Consider the following 11,595-nt stretch of genomic DNA (forward strand, 5'->3'; position numbering starts at 1 on the left):
ATACACTCAAAGACACACAGATTGCGTAACTTGTTGTTCTTCAATTTTTGCAATAATTTTAATTTTGTTACCAAACTATATCTAAAGTATTTGCATATGCATATATAAGAAATTCATCGCTAAAAGTGTTTTAAGATCGAAAGAAAAAATATTTGTAAATAACTTCGAAAACAGCGATCATTCTATATATAGCTGGAGTAGTTGATTAATTAAGAAAGAAAACGTACATGCCACTTAAGAAAGAAATTTAATTAAGAAACACAATGTAAACATCGTGCCGATGTGACACAAAAGCGTATTTGCACAGTTTATACAGCGAATATTTTTGTTAATCGCTACGCTAAAACCAGTTTGATTGCAAAAGGTCGATGCGTGAAAGGCAGAGAATCGGGAAACCTTTCTCTTTGCGAGATACATTAATTCTACTTTGCGGAATGTCAGCGCGTCGTATAAAATTATTCGCACAAATACTACTGCACTGAGATATTATATTATCTCGCTGCTGTTATCTGCAATGATTTTCGTTGTATTAGTATATACGAAGGAACATGTTATACACTTCCGCAGGTACGCATTATATCACCAAGTCGTGATTATCTGATTTTTCACGGATGGTAATTTATTGAAATAGCATAGACTGAAAAATGTGTTTTCGAATGAAAATTTAGTTTTCTAAATTATTAAATCATTTAATAGGTTCTAACTGATAATATATATATATATATATATATATATATATATATATATACTCAAATTATAAAGATTGAAAAAAAGTTTTTCACTGTCGAAAGAGCCAAGTGTTTCAAAATAACGAACAGATAACGAAATCATATTCTCTGATTAATTTAAAACTTTTCTTCAATCGAATTTTACTTTAGCTGTGAAAATATCTAATCTTGAAAATTGATAAGAAATAACTTTTTTTCCGACATTGCCGAGAAAAGATCCCAAGCTGACTTGTCAAAGGTCTGTTAAAAAATCAAAATCGCGGTATCTATATTATAGAAATGTAGAAAACATCTGGTATCATAAAAGAAAAATATAATAATAATTTTTATCTCTCCGCACGTTAGACGCGTTATAACAGCGCGTGATGAGCCATCGGAATATCCTGCGTTAGATAAAGACAAATGAGCCGACGCCGTTCGAATACAAAATTATCTTGGGGAAATCATAATCATGAGTTTTTACTACTTAAAGCTCCGCGGTAATCCCCTCTTATACAGAAAAAAAAGTAAAATGACTACTAAACGTGACGTAGTGTCCAACGAATGTGTTATACCAGGTCTCCGCATATTCCGATGATCACGTAGCTAACATATATGTACAAAGCAACGTGGCATATAGGTGATTAATTCCGCCTGTCAGAATCCAGGCTTCTTCATAAATAATATACCGCAGTTTATTCCGCGCCGTACGAGGACTGATTTTCTTATGCTAATGTCGCGACGCTGGCGGTATAATCAATCCCAATGTCGCAGCCGCTGAAGAGGAGAGCTCGACAACGGATAATTAGGAGGAATTCGCGAGATAAGAATTTTACATGATTGCGCGTCTTCCGCGCTTTTATATGTCTTCCGGCATCGAGCCTCCGCGCGAACTCATCGCGCTTCGCAGTTCGCAACGTTTCGCGAATTTGTGTCTCGTTTGCAATCGTAGTCTTATCATCGCTCCAAAAGACAGGAAAAATAAACGTCATTGGCCGCAACATTGGTGCCTCTTTAGCGAGCACGTGAGAGATGAATCGCGCGGCGCACCGTCACACAATTGCACATGGATACGTGCGGGAGGCCACACGGTCGGTTATTATGTCGCAGATATGGCTCGAAGGTAATTAATACTATTGTTATGATTCAGAGACGGATACGTCATGTCCGTACTTTGGCACAGGCGATCCTTCAGTCTTCGGTCGGAGCTCCGGAGTACAGGTTCGCGGCCGTTCCGCGTGTCTTCCGCGATGCTCGCGCGCGTCAGACACACACGCCGCGTCCGTCGCCGCACGTTTCACCGCGCTTTAAAGCACTGTCCTCTAAGAGATAACAACGTGCGCGTCGCTCGGTCGGCGATATTAACGACGTGATACGGAACGGAATGTAACGCTCTCGATCGTGCAGTTCCGCGATAATAATAATAAGCCGCTATACCGCGGCGATGTCTAGACGATTAATTTATAATTCAAACGATCGTGCGATTATCGCGCATACGGGAACTTGTACGCGAACAGAGTTAGAAGTGAATTATACGTGCGATGTAATACATATACCTTGACGTACCTGCAGCGTGTGCCTTCGAGTATCCGATCGAATCGCTCAACACATCTTGTCGAAAGTGATGGACACGGATGATAATGCGTAAGCATTCCAAGAGACAGTCGTGATTTCCTATTGTACAACTCTCTACCATCCGGCGGAATAAGGGCCGGAGAGTCGTCCGAGAGATGAGCGCTCTCGTCGATTGCGTCCAGAGCGAGAAAACGCCGAGTGCCGTCGTGCAGGGTCATGCGAGATTAAACACGAGCACCTCGCTCAGCGATATGGGGGAGGACGTGAGAGGTAGCAAATTCAACAAGTCAACTCAGAGCGATATCTCGCAATCCTCGGCGTGGAGGCTCCCCTGCGGTGGACAGAGATCCAGACCGATGTCCCTGGCGTATCTGCCGACGAAGCAGCAGATCCCGATGAGCGAATCGAGCCTCTCCTCCTCGCACAGCTCCAGAAGCACCCTGTACCCCGTTCAGAGCGAGCTCGTCTTATCGTCTAGAAATAGGCACAACAACAATAGATACGTATCACTGGACATGAGATCGATCAACAATCTCCCGTATCCCGGTTCGTACTCCAGTAGCCACATTTTAGGCAATACTACACCGTACACGTGTTGCTGTACGTGCGGCGCGAGTTCGCAAATCCCGCCGCCGCCGGCGGCACCGTTTTCGCAAACTGAAACCGACGACCACGACGGGCCCGAGAGTCTCTCGTGGAGGAGACTTCACATGAGCAGGGCGAAGCTGAAAGCAACTGCGACCACATCTGAGCTTCTCAGTGGATTCGCAATGGTGAGCGCGTGACAATAATTACATTCGTATATTATACATCATATTAAAATAACTAGGTGTACCATTAATGGATGCGAGAAGTTTTCCTTCTTGTACAAAGTAAATTATTTTTGCAGATTTTTACAAACTCTAGAAATCTCCATAACATTTTTTTACTCAGTTTGTTAAAGCTGAATATTTCAGAACTTTTTGATCAGTATAGAAATAATAATATAAAAAATGTAATAATATAATATGATGCAAAAAATTAATTATTTAAAGTAGAAAAAATCGAACCAGTATATTTTCTTCACGCTCTTTACGAGCGTGTTTATGACTGCGATATGACTGTACAGTCATAAAAATAATACCACTAAAAATCACGCTTTAAAAAATGTATACATTTTTGCTGTTTGCTTTTATTAAAATTTAAATTCTAAAGAAATTAAGTTGATTGTAATTCAATATGGAAATGAAAGAACGTTTTTACATTTTCACAAAGTTTAAAACCGATCGAACAATCCGGTTTTGAGATACGTGGATACCGATTCTGAGTATGAGTTATGAGTAGTTATGAGTTTTAATATTTCAGTTTTTTCATGCTTATACTTAATCAGCTATTCCAAGGCTGTACATATATCTTTTTTATATCTTTCTAAGATTTTTTTTCAATTTTTTGCTTCTTTCTGATCTTTTAATTACATCAATCTTTGTAAATCGCTTGATTATCAAATATTTTTTCAATTTGAACATAATCAAAATATTTTAAAAATATATATTTTTTAAAATTAAAAACTGAAAGAAAAACACAAGAAGATAAAGTGAAGAAAATTTTTAAGTTAATCACGAGAAGATCCCTAATCGGTTCTTGCAATCGCTATATTTTTTTTACGTATACTTGTGAGTTATATTGAAATTAACATATTTAGTACGATTTATAAATAGAAAAATATACAAAAAAAAAGAGGATATGTAAGAAAAAGAAATAAACTAAAGTTTGTTTTAAATATAATATTCTTAAAAAACGTAAATACCTATTAATTATTTAATTATACATATATTTTTTTAATAATGCACTGTTTACTTGACGTTAAGTTATTCACGAGAAAAAATATGTTTGTTACATTTATAAACATACCTGGATTTATAAAAACTTTTGATTTTAAATAAAATTAAATACGTATTATATTGTGTTTTTCGTGCAATTAATTTCGTTCGATTAATAACGGTTGAATAGCTTTCCTTGTTTACATGAAACAAGCAACAAATATAATTTATAATCAGTTATGATATTTTGAAAATCATTTAAATAAAACTGTTTTGCTGGAAATCTCTTACTCAGAGCGGGCTGTACACGATTACACAACATTTCCTGAAAATGGTTAAATTGACGTCGACGACAATTCTATGTAATCTTCATGCACATCTATGGTTATATAAGGCAGATATCACTTTCTTTAATCCGCTTCACTTCTCGCGATATCTAATGTAAATATTTTCTTACGTTGCTGACGATTGTAATAAATTATATTTCACTCTTTTTTTTGCTGGTCTTTTTAGGTGGCGATGGTGGAACTGCAAATAAATGAACCGACCGCGGTTCCGGAATGGCTGTTTGTAATGTTCGCCGTCTGCACCACTTTCTTGGTATCCGTGCATATCTTCGCGTTGATGATCAGCACGTATCTTTTACCCAATATCGAAGCCATAAGTAAACTTCAAGTCTCACGACTTATAACGGAGTCGCCCCACGAGAGGATGCGCGGTTTCATCGAATTGGCCTGGGCATTTTCCACGATACTCGGACTGTTTCTCTTTCTGGTAGAGGTGGCTATTCTCTGCTGGGTCAAGTTCTGGGACTATTCCTTTACCGCCGCCACTGCCAGCACCGTGATAGTCATCCCCGTGCTCATAGTCTTCGTCGCATTCGCTGTTCACTTTTATCACTCTCTAGTAGTTCAGAAGTGTGAAAGTGCGGTGTCGGATATGAAAGATTTGGAGAGTATAAAGAGGAACTTGGACAATGTGACAATAGGGCAAACTAGCGTATAAGTTTGAGACAATAATATCCCTAATATATACGCAAATAATTATACAAAAATAAAAGAGAATGCATTCAAGTATTAAGCTAATAGGAATATCGTATTGTAATTGGAATGTAAATTAATTTGTGGCAGGCAGGAATACTCAGGTTTAAAAAGTAGGTGCTATTTCTTCAAATTTAAAAAACATATTTTTAATCAGAGTGACGTAAGAAAAGAACACTATGTGTGGATTTTTGTTATCAATAACTTTACTTTTCAAACGCGACCATGTGAAAATGGTCAAGTTTTATTATATATAAAAATGTACATAGCTGTACACATGCAAGTCGAGAATTGCAACAGTACAAGCAAGTGCTCTTTAGTATATTACCTATATAATATCCAGCATTTAATAATATCTGTGTGTATACGGTTTAACTCTTGATTTTTATTTAAACCTGTTCCTTGATCATTCTGTCACTATCATGTGTCGTATCGCTAATATATATAGTATCCTTTTTTTTCATCGCGTCACTTAGTTTGTGGAAAAACTGAAGGACAATGGCTGCATTCGGGGAACGCGCCGTTAAGCGTGCTATTGTATTATTCTGCCCTCATCGTTCATTAGAAAAATAAGGCTAGAAGGATACAATAGCGCTGATAGCACGCTCCCCGAATGGCACGCAGTCAGAATGAATACTTATATTTTATGTACACTTTCTGAAATTTACATAATTTTTCTAGTCAATAAATAAATCGTTAGAGCTTAGGATATTCAGCGAAAAAACATGATTTCTTACTTATGTTAGAAAAAAAATTAAGGTATTATAATTAATGTACCTCTCGTTTTTACCATAAACTAAGTTACAATCTTACTATAAACGGTTTCTATTATATTATGTCTTAACTTCTTTTGTACAAAAACACTCACCGATTAAAGGAGTCGTTGTAAGCAAAACGGGGATAGTATAATTACTTCAATATAACAAAAGTATTGTGTGATACTTGTTGTTATAAATTATAAATTATATTGCACTAATCTATGTCCGAAAACTTGAACGTTTTCTTAAAGATACATGCTACGTCGTATTCAAAATTCATTGCATTCGATTATTTGCTTAATAAGCAAAATCTCTCTATAAAGGCATTACGCAGATCTTACTGTGAAGTTTGCCTCTTGAGATTATTCGTATGTACATACATTGGAAGAGAAAAAAAAATTCAAAATGTATATTACAGAAATATATAAATGTCATGTTGCAGTACGTAACTTGATTTTAAAAAAGAAAGGAAAATACTGTTGAGAGAAAAACTGATGATTTGAGCATTAATCACTGTTGAAAAAAATATATGCTAAATTGGTTAAAATTATTTTACAAACATATCTTCTGTAATTTTCTGAAAAAAATAATGGAAATAATGGAAATCAAATATATTTTATTACTTATTTTCTGATTTGTGATATAAAATGTCAAAAAATGATTTAATTTATATATATATAATGAAGAATAAATTGCTTGTGCTATGGACAGGTAGACAAATGAAGAATGAGATAATATTAAAAATAATTATTACAAAAATGACGAGATGATGTTAGAAATGCCTTTTCCTTGTAGAATAAAATTCAAATTCTATTTTTCTATATTAATATACAAATTAACTTTACTTTAGAATATCAAATAATTCTCCATTACATGTATTTTTCATCGGACTAAAAAAATACTATTCTAATTGAATCCAAAGAATTGTAAATTATAAATTATTCTGATGCGTATAATTTAATAATTCGCTGAGTATAATGATATAAAAAAAAATGATTCACAGGCAATATGTTAAATATGTATAACTGATCAGTGATTATGAGTTTTACGTAACTTAATAATAAGAAATAATATGAAAGCAGTTGTAATTCCATCTCTCTTAGATACATAGTATAATACTATTATATTAGAATATGTGTTATGTTATTTTTCATTAATCTCTATGATATTATAGAATTGATCTAAGAGAATGGTAGAATGGAAAAACTTGTTTATCTTTTTCAGAAGAGTTACTTAATAAATTGGTTTTCATACATATTATCTTCAGTCTTGTCCTTAAATAAACGTATAAAGTCTTTCTGAGAGCCTATCCATAGCAAGAGCTTGTTTAGAAAGCTTTTTTTTGTTTACACCTTCTTGTAATTATCTTTAACAACGCGCAGAGTTCCATACTTCATCTTCTACTTACGCATGGAGAATGACAATGAACTATACTTCCGAAATAGACGACTTCTTAACAAACGAGTAGCAAAACAAAACACGGTATCGAAAAGCGTGCTATTGATTATCGCAAATCGCCAAACGTTGTGCCCCCTTAAAAGTTTTACGAAAATGATAATAAATATATACAATTATTTTTTAATATTACTAGATACCTTGCTCAGCGTTAAACCAACTTTAAAACAAAGTCACAACCTACACGTATATGTGTATTGGATTCTTATCTAAATATTCAAACAGTTTATAAATTATCCTATTCATAGCTACACATTCGCAAGTAATTCGATTCTGATTGAATATAGTGAAACCAAAATAGTATTCTGCGACGAGTCTTTCTAGTCATTTGTAATTAAATTTTATGGTACTTTAATATTGAGTTTTCTATGCTTTGTTCGATTAAAAGTAAATATTTTTCGAGAATATGTTATTTCTTACGATGACTCTACAGTATAAGTAAAAGATCTTCCTTTGTTCGTTTGTTAAATTAACCATATGATACATAGTCTTTAGTTACTACTTAGTAGCTTGAAAATGACGATAATTATCGGTTGCGATTATCTACTGTGCACAATATCTATTCATATACTCGACATCAAGTTAAGACACAGAAAGAATGCCAATAGTATACGTCCATTTGGCATTCTAGAAATATTCTCAGAGACTTTGTTTTGTTCTCTATTGTTTCGGTAAAAAGTTCTTTGCATCGCTAACATTACATCCGTGACATTATATTACAGTTAAATTATTTATGCGGTATAATGTATTTTTTTTACATGTATTTTTGCATCGCAAATAATCATATTGATCCTTAAGATCTGATTCATTCTCTGTATGTCATATTGACTTTGAAAAAGAATGCGAATGAATTGCGCACATGTGTGTATGTGTAGAAAAAATTACTTACATTAAATGACATTGATGAAAATAAGAATGTGAAGTTATATGACGATGAATATCATGCAAGAATTTTGCCTCCAATACAACACAATATACAGAGACCCATGACTCTTGTCAAACGTCCATATGTTTAGAAGGTTGCTGAGATATGAATGGTTCACTCCACATTCGACGCAAATCTCCCTGGAAGTAAACAATTAACGCACACATAATCTTATGTATTTTACTTCACAAATCATTTTGTGTGTGTAACATATTCGCATTTTTTAATAAAAGTTTTGCAAAAGATTTAATTTTATGTCATTGTGATAGAATCCAACATTTTAAAATGTTTTAATGTAACTAAATTCACATCATTAGAATAGATGAAAAACGTAACGATACCTTCAAATACGCCATCGTGAGCAACGGCAACAAAGTGAAGGGCACAAGGTACAGTAAGGCAGGCTGCGCAGCTTTGAACACCTCAGAGCTTACAGTGGCGGTAAGTAGACCAAGAAAATAACCGATCAAGGAGCAATGAAAATAGCTAATTCGGCTGAAATGGCGCGGCGGCGGTACTCCAGTTTCGCAGCCGCCGGGCAACAGCTGAGTCTTTTTGTATGCGTCGTATCGCAGAACAAAACAGAGCAGGAGACCCGGCATGACAACGTCGCCGAGGCCCAACATTGAAAAATGTCCCGCTTGATGCATCGATGGGAATACCAATTTTCCAGGTAAAGGTAGTTTCGGCGCGGCTCTTGCCACGCCACCTAAATGTAATCTTCTAGCCACGAGACTCACTGGATTATCTGCAGGCCTAGTTGCTACCTATGATAAGTAATAAGAGAAACAAATTACATGTATCGTATATTATTGTTACACATGTGGTAATTGTATGCCAAAAATTATCTCTATAAACAGATTATTTAGATACATTGTACAATTCAGTTTACTCTCATCTTACAATGCATCCTCATGAAAAAGCTAACCCAGGCAAAATGATATTGTAAATTTATTTGAAAGGAATGCGACATGTTCTTCATTGCATATAACGTGCCTTAATAAAATTTGCAAAACTTACCTTAACCATTACGTTTGTGCTGAATATGTAGGACGAAAAGAAAACCCAGAAGACATCGTAAATCAGCAGTCCGGTTAACAACAATGTGGATACCTTGAGACTAGGTAGTCGAACAAATGCGATAAATGCCACGCACAGGCCCATACCCATTGCGTCCATCAGCAGCCAGTGTCCGGTCAAGACCCAGATGCATACTATACTCACACTGAGCGAAAACGAGAGTAACTCGGCACCCGTAAATCTCCCGCAGACGCCGAAAGATATTTTATTACCATCAGAACACGGTCTAATGATATACTGACACATGGGCAATAAAAGAAACGCCAATGCAACTGTGGCTATAACTGCAAAGAAATGGTATAATTAAACGGTACGTTAGATTATACAGGCACATCAAGTGCCTGGCATCGTAACGCTAAAGCATATTCTAAACGTTGTTACGTACTGGCTGTACAAATTGCAAGAAGCATCTGCATACTGTCGAAAAAGAAAAACATGACGAGTAGAGAAATGGAAGCACCGAGAGGTAGACAGAGAGCGTGCATCGTATCGAGAGTTTGGACTCTTCCTCCGTTAGCGCCGTCCGGGCTGCCGGCGCTGCTGTTACTCGTAATCCCAGTCAATAAATTACTACGTTCCTTCTCCTTCTCTCTTTCCCTCGCCTCCTGCTCCATGTTTAGAGATCGGAAACTACCGTAAACTATCAGTAGAATTGATATTAGGAAAGTGGATATCCTGGATGAATCCATTATAGAGTAAGCCCTGCAAACGAGTCACAATAGCACGACATTAACGAGCATGTAATTGACAACTTGCGAAATTGGAATTATCTATTGGCATCGATGCGAGCTGACGTGCACTAACCACTGGTAGTCGACTTGATACGTGGCCATGTTTAAGAATGCCTGGCCGCAGCACTCAGCGCTATGCGAGGACACCTCCTGACATTTAGATGTCCGTTGTTGAAGTGCTTTTTACTCGCACTAACCTATCAGAGATCATCTGCTACTGTAAAAAGAAAGAAATGGAACACAGCATTAACCCCCGCATTCAATCATGCAGCCGTCGAAGCGGTCGGCGGCTGTGAAAGAGTCGGGAAAGAGAAAATTCTCCGTACCTGGTGTCCCTCGAGTTCAGCATTATTGGCGAATGGAATTAGGCCTGTGGAAGCCTCGGGTCACCCTCTTAGCGGTGCAATGTAAGGAAATAAAGATTCTAGCGTGAGCTTACGGTACGGACGGCGCGCGAATCGAGGACAAGCTCGGGGCGCAACGAGACGAACGACGAACGAACGAACGACATCGCGGGAGGCTCGCGTCTAGCGTAACAGCATCGCGCGGCTAGGAAGCGACCGTCGTACCGTGACCGCCTCCGCGTCGGGTCTTGGCATCTCCCGCGATCGCATCCACTTTCCAACTTTCGCCCGCAAGCGACGCGTCGCGCGGCGGCGACAATGCCAGCAGCCGCGGAGGACGAGGCGAGAAACGGGGCCGCCGTCGACGACGACGACGACGACGACGGCGATGATCGACTCGTCCGGGACGCGACGCGCGACGCCGTGTCGAGAGACGGGGTCGGGACGACGACGCCGTACGATCGCGGAACGCCGAAGCACTGCGTGCGCTCTCTATCTCTCTCTCTCTCTCTCTCTGCTCCGATCCGCTCCGCGCACGTAGCACAGCTGATCGCGGCTATTTACGCATCCGAGCGCCCCGCGGCCGCTCCCGTGCGGACGGAACGCAGTGCCGTTCGTATCGCACCACGGACATTCACCATTTTGGTAAACACATGGGTCACGTGATCCCCCGCTGGACCTGCAGGCCCCCCGAGAGGTTTGCTTTGCTACTCCCTTTACCCCAGAAAACCGCTGCGCTCGCGCTCGCCTCACGACCGAGTTCTCGGCGACGACACGCGACGCGGCCTCTCACCTGGGCGATCCGAAGTCTGGGCCCGTCGTGGGACCTCGCATCACCTCATCGGCCCACCGCGAGTTGTCCTACGAGCGACACGAAAACGTACGACCGTACGACGACACGCTGAATATCTATCGGCGCGCGCGAGAGCCGCGAGAGCGGTCGCGACCACCACGACACGGCCACCGTAACGTACCGCGATGAGAACTACTGCGGGTCAACCGCTGCTCGAACAGGCGCAGGTCTGCTGCAAGCGCGTCTACTCTACCGGGTGTCCGGAACGCGCGTCTCCTCGCAGCCACACGATCGCGAATTCATCCAATTAATACGACAGAATAAAAATGTTTCATCCATTTTTTCGGTATAGTTCTATTTCAGTTTTTTTATTCCACGATTTTTTTAA

The 11,595-nt window shown here is 38.6% G+C and overlaps 2 protein-coding genes across 3 annotated transcripts; one reads left to right on the forward strand and one right to left on the reverse strand.

The window, feature by feature from the left end:
- Positions 1-1,344: 1,344 nt before the first annotated feature.
- Positions 1,345-5,637, forward strand: LOC105459135 (calcium release-activated calcium channel protein 1-like). Its single transcript, XM_011704904.1, has 2 exons — positions 1,345-3,055; positions 4,595-5,637. Exons 1-2 carry the CDS (start codon positions 2,438-2,440, stop codon positions 5,084-5,086), a joined length of 1,110 nt encoding a protein of 369 aa, XP_011703206.1. The 5' UTR covers positions 1,345-2,437; the 3' UTR covers positions 5,087-5,637.
- Positions 5,638-6,950: 1,313 nt separating this feature from the next.
- On the reverse strand, positions 6,951-11,373 carry LOC105459136 (signal peptide peptidase-like 3). Of its 2 annotated transcripts, XM_011704907.1 has the most exons (7): positions 11,208-11,373; positions 10,397-10,463; positions 10,144-10,287; positions 9,725-10,041; positions 9,280-9,623; positions 8,601-9,026; positions 6,951-8,399 (listed from the first exon to the last, which is right to left on the reverse strand). In XM_011704907.1, the coding sequence occupies exons 3-7, from the start codon at positions 10,170-10,172 to the stop codon at positions 8,331-8,333; spliced, it is 1,185 nt and encodes a 394-aa protein (XP_011703209.1). In that variant the 5' UTR covers positions 10,173-10,287; positions 10,397-10,463; positions 11,208-11,373; the 3' UTR covers positions 6,951-8,330. The 2 variants fall into 2 exon arrangements, with proteins under 2 accessions (XP_011703209.1, XP_011703208.1); XM_011704906.1 differs by lacking the exon at positions 11,208-11,373 and having other exon boundaries at positions 10,397-11,197.
- Between the last annotated feature and the right edge of the window lie 222 nt (positions 11,374-11,595).

This window comes from Wasmannia auropunctata, unplaced genomic scaffold (assembly GCF_000956235.1).
Source record: "Wasmannia auropunctata unplaced genomic scaffold, wasmannia.A_1.0 LD334208.1, whole genome shotgun sequence".
Classification (NCBI taxonomy): domain Eukaryota; kingdom Metazoa; phylum Arthropoda; class Insecta; order Hymenoptera; family Formicidae; genus Wasmannia; species Wasmannia auropunctata.

What these genes read in the sequence shown, in the direction of transcription:
- LOC105459136 (XM_011704907.1), bottom strand. Translation starts at nt 10,172, where the DNA reads ATGGCCACGTATCAAGTCGACTACCAGTG. An exon ending in TCTTGCAATTTGTACAGCCA is followed by an intron (nt 9,624 to 9,724) that starts GTACGTAACAAC and finishes ATTTCTTTGCAG; the next exon opens with TTATAGCCACAGTTGCATTG. An exon ending in GCACAAACGTAATGGTTAAG is followed by an intron (nt 9,027 to 9,279) that starts GTAAGTTTTGCA and finishes TACTTATCATAG; the next exon opens with GTAGCAACTAGGCCTGCAGA.
- LOC105459135 (XM_011704904.1), top strand. Translation starts at nt 2,438, where the DNA reads ATGAGCGCTCTCGTCGATTGCGTCCAGAGCGAGAAAACGCCGAGTGCC. An exon ending in TTCTCAGTGGATTCGCAATG is followed by an intron (nt 3,056 to 4,594) that starts GTGAGCGCGTGA and finishes TGGTCTTTTTAG; the next exon opens with GTGGCGATGGTGGAACTGCA.